Source organism: Triticum aestivum, chromosome 1D, assembly GCF_018294505.1.
Source record: "Triticum aestivum cultivar Chinese Spring chromosome 1D, IWGSC CS RefSeq v2.1, whole genome shotgun sequence".
Taxonomy (NCBI): Eukaryota; Viridiplantae; Streptophyta; class Magnoliopsida; order Poales; family Poaceae; genus Triticum; species Triticum aestivum.
This window is the reverse complement of record NC_057796.1, coordinates 162,813,566-162,835,160: the sequence shown is the minus strand read 5'-3', so window position 1 is coordinate 162,835,160 and position 21,595 is coordinate 162,813,566. Positions and strand designations below refer to the sequence as shown.

The window sequence follows — 21,595 nt, the reverse complement described above, 5'->3', positions numbered from 1 at the left end:
AAAGTCACGGCCTTTGGTGCTCCTCGGAGTGGTCTGGATGCAGGGTGGCGACTCTGGCGGTGGGATGCGCGCTGCTCGTGGGCTGACCGCGCGGCTCGGGTGCGGGTGGGCAGCCCTGGTCGCTTGGGCGGCATGGGTACGGGTGATTGGCGGAGTGGGGTTGCAATGGAGGGGTAGGAGCACCAGGGTTCACCACTTGCCCAGTCCCGATACTGACCAACGAAGGAGGCGTCCATGGACGTCGTTCTCCTCCTTGTAGGCCCCGTCGTGGTGCTCCGACCTCTTTCGTGCCACTTCGGGTAAAAGCCTGATCTTCAGGATCAGACGGTGACAGTTTCCTACGGTCGTATCCTTCCTGAAGGCATCGTCTTGGAGTCCCCGCTCCGACCGTGTCCGTCTACCGCTCCTCGGTGGATTGCTCATCTTCATGGTGGTCTTCGGCTTATCATTAGGGTGCTTGGTCGTCGTTGGGGTGGTGTTTTCGGTGCTTGGCATCTTTAATCTCGCTTTGGGTGTGTGCGTTGAGTGCCGTGATGGAGTGCGTTTGTATCTTCTTGCTTGAATGTTGTGGTGATGGTTGCTTTATATATAAAGAGTGGGGAAACCCTTTTTCGTCAATAACCATTTTATGATGTTTTTCAAGGAAATCAGCTAATTGGGTCGCGTCAAAATCTGGCTGTAGTGAACGTGTGGAGAACAAATTTTTGTTCGGATATTGGCGCTCAAGCTTGAGTCAACGAAGTCGGCATAGACGTTTTCTTAGTCGATAGGAACATCTCCTCTCACTGAATGTATATTGTCGGAAGTCCTGAAATAAATCCAAGAAAATGCGACCACCAATGCAAGCCTAGGACTTGAACTCTGATAAATTTGTTCTACCACAATAAACCTAACCATCCGAGCTACTCTAAGTTCGAACCCACATATATTTTACTAGTACTAGTAGACATAGACTAAGAGTCGAGGGTTCAATTCCGACTAAGTCCAGTGCCTCTTTGATTCGCAGGATTCTAAAAATATAAAAATAGGAAACATATAGGATTGGAGTGTCATATCACTTAAATTCAATAGAATTAGCAAGGACTGTTTGATGCCACACACACAAAGAAAAAAGAATTGTAAACAAAGTTGTAGTGGATGTTAGATTTCCTATGAGATATAATACAAAAGATTACAAAGGATTTTTTATTGAATCCAATCCTAAGAATTAAAGGATGGACGTAGGAAAAAATTTATAATAATTTCAATTCTCCTAAAATCCTATAAGGCGTGTTTGGTTGGGGGTAATTAGAACTAGGGAATGAGAATTAAAGGGTACGAGACTTTAAATCTATTGTTTGGTTAGAGGAAATGGGAATTCATAAGGGAATAGTTATGGGACTTGAGACTCCAACTCTCCCACCGTTTTTTGACAGGAATCTTAACCCTTTATCATAACTTTTCGTTAGTTTCCCTTGTCTAGTTCCTGATCAATTCCCATGAACCAAACAAGGGAATACAATTTCTATTCAAATTCTCCCATATAATTCCTATCATGTGTCAAACAGAGGCTGAAAATAAAATGGCTCACCCCATGTTTAATCTCAATACAAATCCCTATTTTAAACTTGCACTTCCCTTCCCAAATATTGCCAAACACGTTGATAGAGTTTCTTTGAATCAATCAAAGAGATTAATTAATTCAAAGAGCTAAACTAGAACATCTCCATTAGAAGATGCAAATCTGAAGATGAAAAGGAGATGTAAAAATTTACATCTCCAAAAAGTGATTTTTACATCTTCGAAAAATAAGCAACTTTAACAGATGATGTATATTGGAGATGTAAACGAGCAACCCCAATAGATGATGCAAAATGGAGATGTAAAAACCAGTGGGCGGCGGCCGAATCAGGGCGGTGGTTGTGGGGACGGCGGCAGCGCGACGCAATTTGGGGCAGCAGCATTGAGCCGGCGAAGGTTGTGCGTGGGGGGCGGTGGAGGAGCACCGGAGGGGCGGCTGGGTGAATCGGGATGGCGGCGACGCGAATCGGGGCGCCGGAGTAGCGGTGGAGGAGCGACGATTCGAAGCGGAGGAGCGGTGTAGGAGCATCGGAGGAGTGTCGGAGGGGCGGCGGGAGCTCGGCGCTGCGGCCGGCCGGCTTCGCATGGCGGGAAGAACGATGGAGGCGGGCGGCCGTCGGGGTGGGCGGCGTGGCGCGCCTCCCCTACCTCCGACGGTGGGTTGAGGTTAGGAACAAGCCCAGCCCGTCCACGGCCGCGCCGTGGAAGCCATTAAGGCAGCCGGACCTCCGGTGAAGCTTCGATTCGAAGCGGTGGCCGAAATCGAATCGGCGGCTCCGGGGGACAGTCGGTGCTACTTCGGCGAGGCAGGTGGCGGGGGACAGGCGGGCGAAGTCAGAGGTGGGCGAGCCTGCGGCGGCGGCCTCAATTTTGGGCGAAATCGGACAACGACGGAGTTAGACGGGTGGCGGGCGAGGAGCGATCACACGGAAGCTAACTGAAGGCAGTTTGGTGGTTGGCGCGCAGCTGTCTTTTTTACATCTTCGATGGGTAAAGATGTATATTTGCATCACGAAGTGTTATATTTTACGTATTCGAAAAGCGGAGATATAATTTTTTTATCTACATCATCTATTAGAGAAGGGTTTTTGGCCTCGAAAATGCAAAAAATAGTTATTTTTGCATCTACATTTCTGTTGGAGATGCTGCTGGATGTTTGGAATAGACTTCACTCATCCACGAGCTGCCCTAGCACCACGGGCTCCCGGTCTTCATCTCTGACTCCTCCCTCCCGTCCTCCCCTCCATCTCGCCGGGCCATGGCTCGTCTCCTCCTCGTCGTCCTAGCGCTTCACCTCACCGCTGCCAGAGCCTTCGCCGCGTCAAGCGTCGGCGGCCGTAACGGCGACTTCGACCCCTCCCGCGTCGTCCAGCTCTCGTGGCACCCCAGGTGAGGATCTGATCTTCCTTGCTTCACCTCCCTCTGAGCCTACGCAACGTACAACTCTGATGGCTGCCTCTTTTGTGCGCGTGGCCGCTAGAGCGTTCCTGCACAAGGGGTTCCTCTCGGACGCGGAGTGCGACCACATGATCGAGCTGGTGAGTATGGCCGCCCCTCGATCTCGTTGTCTCGAGGGAGATTTTTCCTTTTTGGCTGGATAATGGTTGATTGATTCGGCTCTTGCGTGGTCTGTAGGCGAAGGACAAGCTTGAGAAGTCGATGGTGGCGGACAATGAGTCGGGAAAGAGCGTCCAGAGCGAAGTGCGGACCAGCTCCGGCATGTTTCTTGAGAAGAGGCAGGTCAGCACGAATGGACCTTGTGATTTCTTTGTTCTTGCTAATCTTTCGCAGATTTTATTGCTTGGGGGCTTGATAGGTGCCTACTTTGGATTTGATTTATATCACGATCTCGATACACAAGCGAAATTAATACAATTGTTATAGAATTATTCAGATACATAACAAATACATCTTTTTTTGTTTCTTCTGACAAACTTGAAGTTTAAATTTAAAGGGCATTAGCTCCACTGAAAGTGACATCATTAATCCTCCCTGGAAAGTTTCAAGTTGATTTGATGTCTTACTGAAGTCGTGTTGTTGCACTGAATGTTTCATTTCTTATTTGTTGTGAATGCATCTTTTGTCAAATGTTGGCTGAGCTATAGTCTAGAAAGCACAAACATTTCCCTTGTAGGACTGTATGCAAAGTTTGCCACTTTACTGATTATTAGTGATTACTACTTTATTGACTTCATTTGTATACACATCTGAGATATGGATTGTGGATGACCATTAGCAGATTTGCCATAATATGATCTACAAAGTGGATGACAAACTTCAGTTTTGATTGGATGGCTGATGCTTCTTATCCTTGGTATATCATGTATTTTATTGAAGGTGGTCGTTCCCTCAGCAGAGTGTGTCCCTAAAGTCCATTTTATATTATTGTTTTTCATTAGAAATGTGATATAGGCCCAAGCCTAGGAGTGGCCCGATCTTCAACAATTGGAGGTGGATTTCCGGAAGAACACGAGGGAAATCACAAGGAACACAAGATAAACTAGCACAGATCAACACACATGTTGCAACACAAGATACACATGGATAAATAGTTGATCCAAATCATCCACAAGAGAGAGATGGAACAAGCTAGGGTTCTTCCCCTAAGTCCTAAGACATGGAGGTCTTGAATTCAAAGTTGTCACCGATGAATTAAGCTTATGTGTCATACTTGAGGCTTTGGGAGAGAGTGATTGAGCATCATTTGAGAAGAAAAACGAACATCACAAAAAACCAATTTGGTTTTATGCTAGGGAGACCGGTTATAGATGCCATTTTCCTCCTACTACGCCAGCTTATGGAAAGTTATAGGGAGCGAAAGAAGAATCTTTGTGGTTTTCATCGATTTGAAGAGGGCATATGAAAAGATACCAAGGACAGTTATTTGGTGGGCGATAGAGAAACATAAAGTACCAAGAAAGTACATCACCTCATCAAGGATATGTACGATAATGTTGTGACAAGCGTTTGGGCAGGTGATAGTGAGACCGATACCTTCCCAATTACGATAGGACTGCATCAAGGATCGTCCTTGAGTCCATATTATTTTGCCTTAGTGATGGACGAGGTCACCCATGATATACAAGGAGATATCCTTGGTACATGTTCTTTGTTGATGATGTGATGTAGTCCTAGTTGACGAGACTAGATTGAGTGTCAATAGGAAAATCGAGTTGTGGAGACGGACTTTAGAGTCCAAGGGGTCTAAGCTTTACTAGGACCAAGACCGAGTATATGAGGTGTGACTTTTGCGGTGTTAGGTGCGAGCATGGAGAGTTAGTTTAGGACATATAGTGCCTAAGAGGGACACCTTCCGATATTTGGGATCAATGCCACAAAGGAACGGTGGTATTGATGATGATGTTAGCCATAGAATCAAAGCAGGGTAGATGAAGTAGCGGGAGGCATCTACCATCCTCTATGACTAGAAGGTCCACCAGAAGCTCAAAGGCAAGTTCTGTAGGACGGTGATCAGACTTGTGATGCTATATGGAGCGAAGTGTTGGCCTAAAAAGAGAGAACACATCCAACAAATGAGTGTCACTGAGATCACATGCTAAGGTGGATGCGTGGCATTACAATAAAGCATCAAATTAGAACTAGGCAATACAAGGTAAGGTAGGGGTGGCACTGATTGAAGAGAAGCTTGTCCAACACCCTCTAAGGTGGTTTGGACATATCCAACGGAGGCCTGTAGAAGCACTGGTGAATAGCAGTATTCTAAAGAAAAGCGAAAAATTGGGAGGGGTAGGGGACGACCAAAGTTGTCTTGGGAGGAGGCAGTAAAAGGAAATTGAAGGACTGGTATGTACCCAGATATTTGGCTCTTGATAGGACTGCATGGAACGTAGCAATCAATGTACTCGAACCTTAATTTCCTTTCCTTCACTTTGCTTACTTGTACTTGTTCACTTCTTTTTGGGTTCTTGTAGGTTTCTGTTGGGTTTCATCTCTAGCCTACCCCAACTTTGCTTGGGACAAAAGGCGTTTGTTGAGTCATATTGCCCGAGCTTTAATAGTGGTCATTCTCAAGCTTGCAACTGCGATTGTTTAAAACTTACTAGATGAACGGAACGTCCAGTATTGCTAATATGTGTGCGCATAACCACATGTGACGGAGCTTCCTTTCTGCGCCAAAGATCTTGTTAGACCTAGTTTTGTATAAGTTAGTAGGACCAATAGGGGCAACTCCAACGTGGATTACAAAAACAGACCTCACCAAATGTCTGCGGACTTGTCTGCCGACAGGTATAGGGGCGGGTGCCATCCAACCGTAGGCACCAAATGTCCGCCCCATTCCAAATGGATCTTTAAGAAATAGACGACTCATGCTAAACTGGATGATTTTGTTAAATTTTGTTATATTACAACAAAAATGGACAAAATTTAACAAAGTTTCAACTAAACCGAATGACAATTTAACTAAACCTAAGCTAAACTAAGCGAGGTACCGGGCGGTGACCTCATAGGCATTGCCTCCAAGGGCGCCAACACCTCCATCGTCATCGTCATCATAGCTGCCGCCACCATTGTCGTCATCCTTCTAGTGGCAGAAGGCCCGGTAGGCGTCACGGCAACCCTGATCTGCCGCCGTTGCTTGCAGACGCTTGGCCGCCTTCGCTGGTCAGCAACGGTCGGACGTGGAGCGCTTGTAGTCGCCCGCCGTTGCCTTTGAGATAGGTCAAACGCTCGGACTCGGACGTGGAGCGCTTGTAGTCGCCCGCCGTTGCCTTTGAGATAGGTCAAACGCTCGGACTCGGACGTGGAGCGCTTGTAGTCGCCCGCCGTTGCCTTTGAGATAGGTCAAACGCTCGGACTGGTCAACCCCACTTTGAGGAGCTGCTGCTGATCTGGCGATGACGGGGTCCTGTATCGATCAATGGCCCATGCCTTCGCGAGCGCAGGGTTCGTTGGGACCTAGGGCGGTTCGACCGCGCGAACGATGCCGGATGTTGCACATTGCGCTGCTCCCGCCGCGCCGCCTGGGAGCTGTCACTGTGGAGGACAAGCTGCCGCCTCCACCTTCGCCTCCATCACCGAGGTAGTAGGCTAGGCGGCTCGTCAATGGCGATCGGGCACTATTGGCCCCTCATCCTTAACAGCAATTGGGCACCACTGGCTCTCGGATTGCCGATGGGATGAAGACAGCTGCGCTATGGGGATAGTGGCTCCTTCATGCAACATCCGTTTTGGGCGCCGATGTTACGCGAGAGCTGCGGGGATGGTGGCGCCAGACCGCGGTTGTAGCACGACCGCTCGAGAAGCAACTCCATCTGCTGCATGAACTCCTCGTCTGTTGTGGCGTCCTCGGCGAGGAGTGGATGCTGCTGCTCCTTGGTCGACGCCAGCGGGCTCGGAGGACGCGGTCGGCGGTGGCAGGAGCCGAAGCTCCCCCCTGCTCTGCCCCCCACGGATCTGGAGGGGGTCGCGGAGAACCACTTCGAGCCATCCTACTTGCCTATCGCTGCTGCCGGAGCTGTAGTTCTGCGGATTCGGGGGAAAGGAGCAGAGAGGGGAGGCGGCGGTGTAGGGTTTACGTTCGCGGCCGGCTGACTTAAATAGCTGGGGCAGGCGGACCGACTCTGCTTCAATGCGGGCAGTGGTGGCTTCTTGGCCGACACGCCTGTGTGAATGCTGGGTAGGCGGTTGGCCGGTCAGGAGGCATGAATGTGTGTAGGAAAATGTCCTGTCATGTCATCCGGTCATGTTTGCTTTGACCGGTATGAATGTGTCGCAGAGAGCAGAGCAAGGTTTCTAGGCGGAGCGGAGAGAGGGTTTTATGATGTAGGTTCGCGGTGTCGGAGATCTACATGGCAGACGTCCGGATGCCTATAACCTCCCCTACATTTAGTTCCGGTTTGTGGGATTTCGGACGTCTGGACCGGTCCGGACAAATTTGGTGACTGCCGTTGGATGGCAAAAAATGTTCGGACGTTCCGGACATTTAGGGGCGATTTATTGATCCGTATTGGAGTTGCCCTAATAAGCTATCTCGCCTGTTAGCACATATATATAGAGTAGTCAGCGGATATATATATATATATATATATATATATATATATATATATATATATATATATATATATATATATATATATGAATATATATATATATATATATATGTTCGTGATCCCTTTGGCCACATACGGAATTAGTAGAATGCTACATAAGGCATGTCTTATAGTAGTTGCCTCTGTTTTAAGTACAACTTGTAACATTGAAAGATCGAGGCAAATTGACTAGAGGATGAATAGGAGATTTTATAATTCCTATCCGAAAGCAGAGTAGTCAGCGGAATTGAAGAGAAGAACTGATACGGAGTAAACAGTCTGAAGAAACAGAGACAGTTCTAGACAACATCGGTAACAAATGCATCAATGGGTACACACTGTAATGAGGGAACAGATGCAAATAGCAGCAGAGGTAAGCATATATGCACTTGTAAACTAGAACTTACACTTAGCAGAAAACAGTAGCAAGAAGGATTCAGCCCTAAGTCAAATGCAAAACAGTATATACATGACAAAAACAGTGCACGAACAGACACGTAAAGGAGCGAGTAAGATATAGAACCGGGTTGCAGTTGAAGACACATGATTTGTTTACTGAAGTTTAAGTTGGCAACAACAGTACGTCTTCATTGGAGAGGCTGAGCACACTGCTCCGAAGTCACACAAGGCTACCTTTATTCTCCTTGAGCTATGTTTGTCAGAACTCGCCCAATTACTTATGGTAGATATTGCGTTGATCTCGAACCGATGCGAAGTTGTTTGTTGTGAATCAACACTTTGGATGCTCACCAATTGACGCTTAATCGTCTACAAGATGCCAATTCTTCAAGAGTAATAAGCAGAGTTTCAAGGCTCAATTGTTCTTGGGGTGATGCTCAATCACAACTCAAACTGGTATCTCCTCATTTAGTATTTTTCTCAGAATATGAGAAATGAGAAACTCAATGCATACATAACAGAATCCACCTCAAACCGGAGGGGGTAGTGGGCTATTTATTTCCTTGGCACAGAAAACTAGTTGTTGGTCGGAAGTTCTTCAGCCAACGGTCTGGGATCGAACTGTAGCTCACAACAGTAATCTGGTTCACTCTGAGGAACCTAGAGCAACTCCAAGAACTTGAGTTCCCTAACTCCTTGATGAAGCTAATAATGGTGACATACCGAAGAACTACACTCCTGAGTACTCAACCAAGCTGATTCCTCAGACATATTCAACTATGCCACTGAAGCTAGTATATTCATCTAAAAGGAGATTTTTAAAGTCCTTTGTGTAGACGGTTGGGCTCTAAGAGCATCTACAACCGGACAAAGCAAATATATCCGTGCACGACTCGTTCGCGGCCCCTGCAACCACAAGCCCTTTTTAAAATCTCAAATCCATGCAAGCAGTGGTGGAGCTACAGCAAGGCCGAGTGGGCCATGGCCCACCCAGTCCATGAGTTTTTTCTATTGTATACCTACTGTTGGGCCATGCAAAATAAGCCCAGATACGTATTTCCTTCAGCCGGCCCGCCCAACTAATTGGGCCAAGCTCCACCACTGCATGCAAGCACATGCACATTGATCATTGGACGGTACACACAAATAAAATGTCGATCACTGAACAATACACACAAATAAAATTTATTTGAAGAGGAAAATAATGTTCAAACATAAAATCTATTCGGAGTGCATAATTCAAACATAAAATACAATGATTTTCAGTGTGGATCCACATATGCTCCACAAGAACATTGAGTAGTTGCACGTGCGCCTGTGTATCTTGAAGTTATCAATGCATCTCTAAAAAGTTCACAACATGCTCTGCATCTTTGTTCCGAGAGGCGTACATGTACTCTGGGCTTCTCAAAATCATGTGTGCGGCTGCGGGCTGCCCCTTCGCCCTCATTCTACACAATCATGTTGTGCAAGATTACACAACATGATGTAGGAGGGAACCCTATACGGCCGATCTTTCACGAAAGGAGCGGATCCCAACGATGAACATGAAGAACACGAGGGGAAACACGAGGGAAAACACGAGACAATCACTCAAACCAACAAGATTAGGTCACACATATCCTAGATCCGAGTACACGTAGAGATCACACGGTCCAAATCCAACAAGGGACGATACATAGGGTAACCGGTTCTTCTCCGTGAGGAGGTCTTGAGGTCTTCCCGTTAGGGGTCTTGAATCCAAGTGGATCTTCTTCGAAGAGGTATCGGTCTCTCTCGGAGGAGCAAATCCGGATGGATGAGCGAGGCTCTATCTCACATATGAGCTATCACAACGCTAACCCTAGAAAGAGGGAGGACGAGGAGTATATATAGTCTAGGTGGGCGAAGGGGTACATGGGCCTCGGCCCTTTACTGTGCACAGACAGACGGGGCCGGATGTCCGGCCGTCGGGCCGGATGTCCGGGCCTTCAGGAGGAGCCGGATGTCTGGGCTGGCGTGGTCGACCTCGGTGCTCTCTGGATAGAGGGTGCCGGATTTCCGGGCTTCGGGCCGGATGTCCGGGCTGGGCCGGATGTCCGGGGCCTGTAGGTACTTGGCGGCTGGGCGGCTGCTGTGGGTGATGTTCCAGGGGCCGGATGTCCGGGTCCTGGAAGTTGCTCTTGACTCCTTCCGTTGGTTCTCTTCGTCCATGAACTTGGGGACTTGTCCGTCTTCACGTGCATCTTCGGGAGGGTGCTCTTGGTACCTAATCATGCACAACATCTCGGACTTTGGTAGTAGCCATGTCTCGAATGGATCATATGTGATATCACTAAGGAAGTCACCTCGGCCTCGAGAGCTCTAGTTCGTGCTCGTGTCATAGGTCCTCTTGGCACTTGGTGAGACGATGGTAGGTCCATGGGGATGACCATAGGATGCTCCGCATCATCTCCCCTCCCTTGGGAAAGATCCGACCTCGGATCGAAGTCTTCATCACCATGGTAGGGAGAGAGATCTTTGACGTTGAAAATGTCGCTCACGGAGTACTTGTCGCGTGGGATGTCGATCTTGTAGGCGTTGTTGTTGTAGCGTGCAAGCACCTTGAAGGGTCCATCGGCTCGTGGTAGAAGTTTGGACTTGCGTTCGTTGGGGAAGCGGTCCTTGCGAAGGTGTAGCCACACAAGATCTCCAATGTTGAATATCATGGGTTGCTTGTTGACGTTGAGCTTGGTCGCGAGTCGTTGTACTTGGTGCTTGATGGTGTGCCTTGTATCTTCATGCATCTTCTTGAGGTAGTTGACTCGGGCACTCGCGTCCATGTTGGTGCGCTCTTGTAGTGGTAGAGGAAGAATGTCCAATGGGGACAACGGTTGAAACCGTAGACGACCTCGAAGGGGGACTTGCCGGTAGTCGAATGTCTTGCGCGGTTGTAAGCGTACTCGGCGATGGGTAGACACTCCTTCCACTCCTTGATGTTCTTCTTGATTAACACGCATAGTAGAGTGGAGAGTGTACGGTTCGTCACCTCCGTTTGGCCGTCGGTTTGTGGATGGTATGCCGTGGAGAATAGTAGCTTGATTCCGAGCTTGGCACATAAGGTCTTCCAAAAGTAACTCAAGAACTTGACGCCGCGGTCCGAGACAATCGTCTTTTGCACTCCATGCAAGCGCAAGATTTCCCTACAAAAAAGATTTGCAATATGTGAAGCATCGTCTATCTTGTTGCAAGGAATGAAATGAGCCATTTTGGAGAAACGGTCCACAACAACAAACACGGAATCCTTTCCATTTCTAGTTCTAGGCAAACCAAGCACAAAGTCCATACTAATATCTTCCCATGGGTGATATGGAATAGGAAGTGGCATGTAAAGGTCATGAGATTGAGCTTTAGACTTAGCTTTGCGACATGTAGAGCATCTAGTGGTGAAACGTGAGACGTCACAGAACATCTTGGGCCAAAAATAGTTCTTGGAGAGCGTAGCAAATGTCTTGTCGCGTCCAAAGTGTCCCATTAGTCCTCCTCCATGAGATTCTTGCAAAAGCAACAAACGAAGAGAAGACTCGGGGATGCATAGTTTGTTAGCTCTCATAAGATAATCATCTTTGATGTAATAGCGTTACCAAGATTTATGCGTCAAACATTTGGCATAAGGAATAGCAAAAGTAGGATCATGCGCATACAAGTCTTTTATGTGCTCAAAACCAGTGACATTCAATTCAAGTTTGGTAACAAGCATGCATATGTGGGAAAGGGCGTCCACCACAACATTTTCCTTACCTTTAATGTATTTGATGACATAAGAAAATGACTCAATGAACTTACTCCATTTAGCATGACGCTTGTTCAACTTAGTTTGACCCTTAAAGTATTTAAGCGTTTCATGGTCGGTATGGATGACAAATTCATGAGGGCGAAGATAATGTTCCCATTCATGCAAAACTCGCACTAAAGCATATAGCTCTTTGTTATAGATGGGATAATTGAGTTGCGCTCCGGAAAGTTTCTCACTAAAGTAAGCAATTGGGCGCTTCTCTTGCGTTAACACACCTCCTGTGCCATTACCACTAGCATCGCAATGAATTTCAAAAGGTTTGTCAAAGTTGGGTAATGCAAGCACGGGAGCATGAGTAAGCAAATTCTTGAGCTCGTTAAATGCGCTATCTTGAGATGATCCCCAAACAAAGGGTGCATTCTTCTTACTCAAAGCATGTAAAGGAGATGCAATTGTGCTAAAATCCTTCACAAATCGATGGTAGAAACCGGCTAAACCAAGGAAGCTACGCACTTGTTGCAAGTTGGTTGGTTGTGAATAGCATTGATCTTAGATTCATCAACATGAACACCCTTAGAAGACACAACAAAACCCGAGAAAACAAGCTTATCAACACCGAAAAGGCATTTGTCCATATTAGCATAAAAGCGCTCTTTCCTAAGGGTTTGCAAAACGGTCCGAATATGGGTGACATGTTCTTTGAGGGATTTGCTAAAGACAAGAATGTCGTCAAAGTAGACCACAACAAATACACCAATATATGGTCGAAGAACAAAATGCATGAGTCGCATGAAAGTACCGGGTGCTTCGGATAAACCCATTGGCATAACAAGCCATTCATATAAGCCAAATTTGGTCTTAAATGCGGTTTTTCATTCATCACCTTCTTGGATGCATATTTGATAGTAGCCACTTTTAAGATCAATTTTAGAGAAAATGGTGGCTCCGCTAAGCTCATCTAGCATATCATCTAGGCGTGGAATGGGGTAACGATAACGCACGTAATAGCATTGATAGGACGACAATCGGAACACATGCGATATGTACCATCTTTCTTGGGAACAAGGATTATCGGCACGGCACAAGGGCTCAAACTTTCTCGTACATGGCCATTGTCGATGAGTTGTTGTACTTGCCGTTGGATCTCCTTAGTTTCCTTGGGGTTGACGCGGTAGGGAGCCTTGTTAGGAAGGGGTTCTCCGGGGATGAGGTCGATTCGGTGCTCGATTCCTCGTAGTGGTGGTAGACCCGGAGGTAGCTCGTCGGAGAATACATCTTGGAGTTCCTGCAATAGAGAAGATAACACTAAAGATAGATTGTGAGAGTTGTTAGTTTTTGGTGTCTCGTCCTTGCACAATAGGACATGGTGCATGACACTTGATGAGTTCTCACACACTTCTCTCATCTCATGTTTGGTGGCAAATAGGACTAAGTTCTTCTTGTCGCTCATCGTGGAGGCACTCGATTTTGGCTTGTGGCGCTCACTCTCTTTTGGGTGGTTCGCTCTCTCACTATTTTCTCCATGATGGGTGGCTTGCTTGTCGGTGATCACTTGGCTTGGAGACATAGGTCGTAGCACATACTCCTTTCCTTTCATCTTGAACCTATAGTGGTTTGTAGGCCCGTTGTGGATGACGCCTCGGTCAAATTGCCATGGCCGTCCAAGGAGGTGGCAAATGGACATCGGAATGACATCACACTCCAAGATGTCTTCGTAAGCTCCGATCTTGAAGGAAACTTGTACCCTATGCTCGACTTGGATAGTGCCGGAGTCGCTTAGCCATTGAACTTTGTATGGGTGCGGGTGCTTCATCTTGACCAATTGGAGCTTGGAGCATAGTTCTTCACTTGCTAGGTTATGGCAACTCCCTCCATCAATGATGACCTTGACGGACATTCCATTGATGCCGGCCTTGGTGTGGAAGATATGGCATCTTTGGTCTTCTTCTTGTTGATGTTGAAGAGTCAAGACCTTGGAGACAATGAGAGCGGGGCTCGAATCTTCGTCACAAAAGACTTGGTCATCTTCATCCTCGTTCACTTGCCGGTGCATGGCCACTTGCTCAAGGGCTTCCATTTCTCCTTCACTCATGGAGTCATATGTACCATCGTCGTTGAAGATCATGGTGCGCTTGTTTGTACACTTGAAAGACTTGTGGCCTCGGCCGCCGCATGTGAAGCATTTGAAGGAACTTGTCTTGATGGTCTCATCGGTTGGGGTAGATGATGATGAAGCTCTCGGCTTGTAGTAGGAGGACGACTTGAGGTTGTCGAAGTTTTCTTGGAACTTGACTTGTCGCCGTTGCTTGTAGATGGCTTGGTTGAGGTAGAAGGTGTTGTAGTCGTTGAAGCTTGGTTGTTGGAGAAGCCATAGGGCTTGGATGAGAACTTGGCATACTTGAAGTCATCTTGCACTTGACGTTCCGCTTTGGTAGCTTGATGCACTAGCTCAATGAGGTTCGAGTATGGTTGGAAGTCGGCTATCTTCTTGATAGGATGATTGAGTCCATTCAAGAAACGTGCCATAGTTTGCTCATCATCTTCCGTGGCATTGGCTCGTATCATGGCAATCTCCATTTCCTTGTAGCACTCTTCAACGCTCTTGGTTCCTTCCTTGAGGAGTTGGAGTTTCTTGAAGGGGTCGCAGTTGTAGTAGGTTGGTACGAAACGTGCTCCCATGACATCCTTCATTTGCGCCCAAGTTGTGATGGGTGGTTCACCTCTTGTCGCTCGGCGCTCAATGACTTGTTCCCACCAAATGAGGACGTAGTCTTGGAACTCAAGGGATGCCATCGCGATCTTCTTCTCTTCCTCATAGTTGTGCAAGCGGAAGATTTTGTCAACCTTCAATGCCCATGAAAGGTACTCTTCGGGATCATTGCTTTCGGAAAACTTGGGCATGGTGAACTTTAGCTTGCCGTAACATTGCTCTTCATTGTGTTGGGGTCGGGGATGATGACGTCCTTGGCGAGGAGGATTGTCTCCCTCAACTTGCTCTTATCTTGAAGGATTTCCATTATCTTCTTGCTCTTGATGAACTTGATGTTCTTGTCGAGCTTGTGGAGGAGCTTGTCGAGCTTGACGATGCATGCGAGCTTGGTATATTTGTTCTTCAACTTCATCACGAAGCGCTTCTTGTTGCTCACGGGCTTGGCGGTTGCGCGTGGCTACGGCTCGACTTGAATCTCGGAGGGCACGTTGTGCCTCAAGTGCTTGAGCTTCGCGTAGTTGTTGTTCTTGGCGTTGTGCCTCGGCATCTTGTGCATCTTGGTGTTGTCGCGCACACTCTTCCTCTTGTTGTTGGCGTTGACGTTGTCGTTCTTGTGCTTGCGCGAAGGTAACTTGGTTTTGACGGCGTCGATGTTTTTGCGCGCGAGCTTGCTCTTGAGAGTCGTTGTCGTGTAGAGGATTGCGGTTTGCTTGACGGTCTTGGCGCGCAGCTCGTCGAAGAGTGTTTGATGTCGGGGTACTTGAGCCGGAGATGGTATCGTCGGAGTGTCGACTCGAGCGGCTCTGTCTTGAGTAGGACGAAGTGGTAGAAGAGCGGATGACCAACAAAGCACGAATCTCGTCCATTCTTGCGTCATTCTCTTGTTTGTGGTCGTCGAGCTTGTTGTCGAAGTAGTCTCTTGTACGTTGCTCGGAGAGTCGCAAGTCGGTGGTGAGGTTGTCGATGCGTTCGTTCATTGCTTGTTGCTTTTGATGCAAAGCTCATTGTGTACTAAAGAGGTGGCTCTTTGTGACGTAGGAGGACATGTCGTCGTCTTGCTCGATGAACAGTGGGTTGGTAGAAGTATTTGGCCTATCCATCATTCCAAGAAAAATATGTGAGTGGGAGAAGGAGAAGAACTTATACCAAATGTACCTTGACCGATGTTGAAGATGGATCAATGATCACTCAAATGTGGAACAAGGAAATAGCACAATTGGTACCAATTCTTGTCGGTTTCTCACGCCTACACAAGTAAAAGCTTATGGTGGAGCTTGGTTAGGATGGTGGCACAATATTTGATGCAATTGTTAGTGAGCTTCAATAATGTTGGAAAAGATTCACAAATTTGCAAATGCAACAAGTAGACCAATAGCAAGATATGGTACACGGAAACACACACGCAAATAGATAAGTGGGGTCGTGCAACCAAGGAATGAGCCGAAATGTGTAATCCACGAAAATGCTCTTGTTGCACAACTCTAGAGAGACGCTAGCACGATTGCACAATAGGCGAATACGAAACTTGTGCATAACCTAAGGGGCAGCCCCAGTGCATGTAGCTCCCGCTTGCGCAGGGTCTGGGGAAGGGTCCGACCACTTTGGGTCTATTGTACGCAGCCTTCCCCTACATTTCTGCAAGAGGCTGTTTCCAGGACTTGAACCCGTGACCTCATGGTCACAAGGCAGCAGCTTTACCACTGCGCCAAGGCTCCCCTTCGAAACTTATGCACAACCTACTAAGCAAAAATGCAACGACTTCTATCCCAAGTATGCTATATGCATGGTTTGCCGATGATATGATCCAAGATGATTGAGTATGGCAATCTTAATGTAGTAATGATGCTATGGTTCTTGCTTATAAGCTTTTTTCTTATCTTTCCCTTTTGCTTAAAAGCTTGTTTGGCTCTTTCTCTTTTGAGCTCTTTTCTCATGCAAAACTTCACGAACCAAGATAGCAATTGTGTATGCGATGACAACTTTGTGACACAAAAGATGATATCAAGATATGTACCAAGATGATATGGTATGTATGCTATGGGAAATATGATCACTAATGTGCGCAAGTGACGTTGCTGGCAATACTCAAAGGCTAGTCTCGATAGGTAAGATACGGAAAATTGGGCTATGGTGGTTATCAATGCAATGGCAAGAATGTATAATGATATCACGATACCAAGATGAGGTTACCGTTGATGTTGGTTGTTTGTAAGCAAGAACGGATGACGGTGTCAAAATGGTGAAGTGGTCGTTGTTGATGACGAGACCGTGGCGAAGATGAGCGGCGGTGATGTTGATGTCGAACCGTACCTAAATAGCCGAAACACAATAGGACACGCGAACCGCAACTCAAATTCTCAAAGAAAAACGTGTCAAAATTGTCATAATTGGTAGTGTGTAAGCGATTGTGGTGTTTGCGGAAAGCGGTGGTGCTATGCGGAAGTGATGGTGGTATGCGGAAGTGTACGTGGGCACCCGAGTAAAATTTGGCGAGAGTTAGGCGGGAAACGGGGCAGTGGATGGAAGTGATGCTGTCAGGGGCCGGATGTCCTCTGGATCCGTGGACGAACTCGAAGAACTCCGCGTGGAAGAGGCAAATTCGGGGCAAAATTTGGGGGATTTTGTGGATGGAAATTGGGGAAAAGATGGGGAAAAGCTAGATCTACCCGCAACACACGAAATCCGCGGATCAAATCCAACAAAACTTCATCACAAAAAATTTGGGCGGCTATTTTTGTGGAGAATTTTCGAATTAGGGGCAAAATCAACAAAACAAGGCTAGAAATCAAAGAAGGGAGGCTCCGAAATCGTGATCAACGTGGCTCATGATACCAAGATGATGTAGGGGGAAACCCTATATGGCCGATCTTTCACGAAAGGAGCGGATCCCAACGATGAACACGAGGGGAAACACGAGGGAAAACACGAGAGAATCACTCAAACCAACAAGATTAGGTCACACATATGCTAGATCCGAGTACACGTAGAGATCACACGGTCCAAATCCAACAAGGGACGATACATAGGGTAACCGGTTCTTCTCCGTGAGGAGGTCTTGAGGTCTTCCTGTTAGGGGTCTTGAATCCAAGTGGATCTTCTCCGAAGAGGCGTCGGTCTCTCTCGGAGGAGTAGATCCGGATGGATGAGCGAGGCTCTATCTCACATATGAGCTATCACAACGCTAACCCTAGAAAGAGGGAGGACGAGGAGTATATATAGTCTAGGTGGGCAAAGGGGTACATGGGCCTTGGCCCTTTACTGTGCGAACACAGATGGGGCCGGATGTCCGGGCGTCGGGCCGGATGTCCGGGCCTTCAGAAGGAGCCGGATGTCCGGGCTGGCATGGTCGACCTCGGTCCTCTCTGGATAGAGGGTGCCGGATGTCCGGGCTGTGGCCGGATGTCCGGGGCCTGTAGGTACTTGGCGGCGGCTGCTGTGGGTGATGTTCCAGGGGCCGGATGTCCGGGGTCATCGCCAGATGTCCGGGTCCTGGAAGTTGCTCTTGACTCCTTCCGTTGGTTCTCTTTGTCCATGAACTTGGGGACTTGTCCGTCTTCACGTGCATCTTCGGGAGGGTCCTCTTGGTACCTAATCATGCACATCTCGGACTTAGGTAGTAGCCATGTCTCGAGTGGATCATATGTGATATCACTAAGGAAGGAAGTCACCTCGGTCTCGAGAGCTCTAGTTCGTCCTCGTGTCATAGGTCCTCTTGGCACTTGGTGAGACGATGGTAGGTCCATGGGGATGACCATAGGATGCTCCGCATCACAACAGGTCATCACCTACCACAATGTCACCGGATCACACATCATTGCAGCTCCAGGAACAATACCCCAACGAGCTTGGAGCACTCCAAATGCCTCCACATCCTTGCTAGCACCTTCTTGCATTTATGCAAAGAGACATCGTTTGTTACCTTGGGGATCGGGTATAGTCTTCACAAACACCGCCCACTAAGGATAGATACCATCGGCAAGGTAGTACCCCATGTTGTGGTCATGCTCGTTGATGGTGTAGTTGCACGTCGAAGCATCTCCATCACAAAGTTTCTTGAACAACGGAGATCACTGAAGCACATTGATGTCATTGTGAGACCCTGACATGCCAAAGAAAGAAAGCATGCCAAATCCACAAGTCCTTTGATGCCACTGCTTCAAGTACAATGGTGGTCTCTTTGGTGCGACCTTGATACTGCCCGCGCAAACCTGTCGGGTAGTTTTTCCAGTGCCAATGCATGCAATTGACTGAACCAAGCATACTTGGAAAACCTCTTGCCCCTCCAATTGCCAATATTTTTTCCCTATCCTCAGCATTTTGTTTGCCATGGCCTCAATGCATGTGCGATCCATCTGGATGTACTCATCAACAACATCTGCAGCTTTACCATCGCAAGCATGCTCATAGCAGCCTTGCATTTCTGCAAAAGAGAGAATGATAGTTGCCCGCAACAATCCTTCCTCAGCATGAAGTAAGGATCATACGCCCATCCACTATGTGCAAGAACAAATGAGTGCTCATCCGGAAGCGACGCCGACGCCCCCTCCCCCCTATGAAATACATGTATTTTTTAAAATTAGTCGTTGTAGAGACTCTGTGCGCCACTTATCCTATCCCGGGCAACAACTATCTGGCCCTTTATCGAACCCTTGAAGTTGAGAACATGCTCCTGTTTCTTCATTTCTTCCTGGATGCTCATCATCATAATTATGTCAGCATCTTCGTCGTCATATATCTGAATTGGACAAATCAGTGAATTCTTCGAATATATAGTCATCAAGCTCCTTGTAACCAAAATCATCATCCGAGGAATCCATCGCTTGCCTGCAAATGAGCAAAAGAATCTCAAAAACAGCTCGGTCATTTTGTCGAACATATGACGGGTAAGGTGTATGTCTGGCGGAGCAGGACGTACCGGGGCGGCAAGGATGGCTGAGAGGGGTTTGGGGCCTGTGGTGGCAGCGCTGCGGGTTGGGGATGGCGCAGACTAGGTAGGACAGAGGAAGAGGGCGGGTCAGGCGAGGGTTGGGGACGATTTGGAGAGATTTAGGGTGGGTCTGGCCCTGTCGGATCCGACATGGCGGATGCGTCCGGGCAGCCCAAAATCCGCCCCACAGGGTTTGAGGGGTGCCAGACAGCCCAAACATATGCGCTGGTTTGGAGGGTCTGGTTGGTGGTGTTTTTTTTTGTTTGGGAGGTGATGGCTATCCGCCCGGACAGGGGGGGGGGGGGGGGGGGGGCGTAGGGGCCACCTGGACGCGTCAAACAAGATTTGGAGTCAGAGTTGGAGTTGCTCTGGTTTGGGGGGTCTGGTTGGTGGTGTTTTTTTTGTTTGGGAGGTGACGGCTATCCGCCCGGACATATGGGGGCGGAGTAGGGGCCACCTGGACGCGTCAAACAAGATTTGGAGTCAAAGTTGGAGTTGCTCTAACTGAGCCCCCCCCCCCCCCCCCTCTCAATACTATGACTCAAATGAAGAAGCAACAGAAGAACTAGAAACAAAAGGTTCACTACAGTTTTTTTTTTCAAGCGGCAGACCAAATCCTTCAACATTATTCGACTTAAATCATTTCTTCAGGGACTACCAATCCGTGTATATATAACAAACACTTTAGTCCCTTAACTGTTTGTTATGAATGATCAAAAAACACCAGGGGACACTAGATGCACCAACAAACATCATATTTTAACTAAAACAATATTTAACCCCGCAAAAAGAACATTTTAACTAAAACAATCATTTGGCAGGATGAAGTAGTAGCAAGGATAGAGGAGAGGATTGCTGCTTGGACTTTCCTTCCGTCGGGTACTTTGACTTAATCTAACCATTTCATCTTGCTTTTTCTGTTTCTCTCAGAAGTTTGTAATATTATGTCAATTATTCTTTCCATGCTCAGAGAATGGCGAGTCCATTCAAATATTACACTATAAGAATGGTGAGAAGTATGAGCCACACTATGATTACTTCCATGACAAAAATAACCAAGCTCTCGGTGGTCACCGAATAGCAACAGTGCTCATGTATCTGTCTAACATTGAGAAGGGTGGAGAGACCATCTTCCCTAACGCAGAGGTAATTTCCTTGCTCTTTCTTTCCTGACTTTCTTCGGTATCCGTAAAAAAAAAAGAAAAAGAACTTTTCTTAGGTATCCCATGCACTAATTCAGATATTCTGCAGGGGAAGTTAACACAACACAAGGATGAGACGGCATCTGAGTGTGCTAAAAATGGATATGCAGGTACGGTCGACAGGGTCTAAAGATACTGAAGTACTTTTGAGATCCTTGCACACCATATTATTACCTCTGTACCCCTTTTTTTTATAGCTTCAGTACTCAGTAGAGCTTAGTTCTTCGATGTGCATCTTAATTTTGCATATCTTACTGGCTCCATATGCAATGACAATTGACGTTATTGTGAAGCTTAAATTGTTTGTTGTCGTATGCAGTAAAGCCCGTAAAAGGTAACGCCCTGCTGTTCTTCAGCCTCCACCCTGATGCAACGACAGACCCTGACAGTTTGCACGGGAGCTGCCCCGTCATCGAAGGCCAGAAGTGGTCCGCCACGAAATGGATCCATGTGAGGTCCTTCGAAAACTCGGGCAAGCAGGGAGGTGGGTGCGAGGACGAGAATGTCCTCTGCTCGCAGTGGGCTGCCGTTGGGGAGTGCGCCAAGAACCCCAACTATATGGTGGGCACCAAGGAAGCTCCTGGCTTCTGCAGGAAGAGCTGCAACGTCTGCGCGCAGTAAGTTAATTCTTAATCCACCCATCCACCATCGTCACACGGCATCGATAAATTATTGGCCCAGTAGCGGGCCCAGGGTGTGTGTGACTGCTCATAGATAGCATGTGTGACCTGGAATGGAATTAAATGTAAGATCTATCATCTTGTCGTTCTTACAAGAAACTGCAGCTGGAGAAAGAAAAATACACTATACTCGCTAAGAACTTTGTCTTTTGGGGCTGCTCAGAACTTTCTTGTTTACCCGTTTTAGCCGAGCAATCAAATTAATGACGATGGATCGAGCAATCTTGTTCCCTTGGGTTAGTGTCGTCTCCTTGGACCTCAACGTTGTACTATGTTGTTCTGGCGGGACAAGAAAGCAAGATGGCAGCACAAA

The 21,595-nt window shown here is 47.4% G+C and overlaps 1 protein-coding gene across 1 annotated transcript; it reads left to right on the top strand.

Annotated features, from left to right (window-relative positions):
- Positions 1-2,688: 2,688 nt before the first annotated feature.
- LOC123180842 (probable prolyl 4-hydroxylase 7) lies at positions 2,689-21,513 on the top strand. The gene is made up of 7 exons (XM_044593000.1): positions 2,689-2,949; positions 3,041-3,098; positions 3,196-3,300; positions 20,222-20,279; positions 20,371-20,546; positions 20,652-20,712; positions 20,922-21,513. Exons 1-7 carry the CDS (start codon positions 2,819-2,821, stop codon positions 21,221-21,223), a joined length of 891 nt encoding a protein of 296 aa, XP_044448935.1. The 5' UTR covers positions 2,689-2,818; the 3' UTR covers positions 21,224-21,513.
- Positions 21,514-21,595: the final 82 nt, after the last annotated feature.

Coding starts and splice junctions, on each gene's coding strand:
- LOC123180842 (XM_044593000.1), top strand. CDS start 2,819: ATGGCTCGTCTCCTCCTCGTCGTCCTAGCGCTTCACCTCACCGCTGCC. Junction 3,301..20,221: donor TGTTTCTTGAGAAGAGGCAG/GTCAGCACGAAT, acceptor ATCATTTGGCAG/GATGAAGTAGTAGCAAGGAT. Junction 20,547..20,651: donor CCATCTTCCCTAACGCAGAG/GTAATTTCCTTG, acceptor GATATTCTGCAG/GGGAAGTTAACACAACACAA.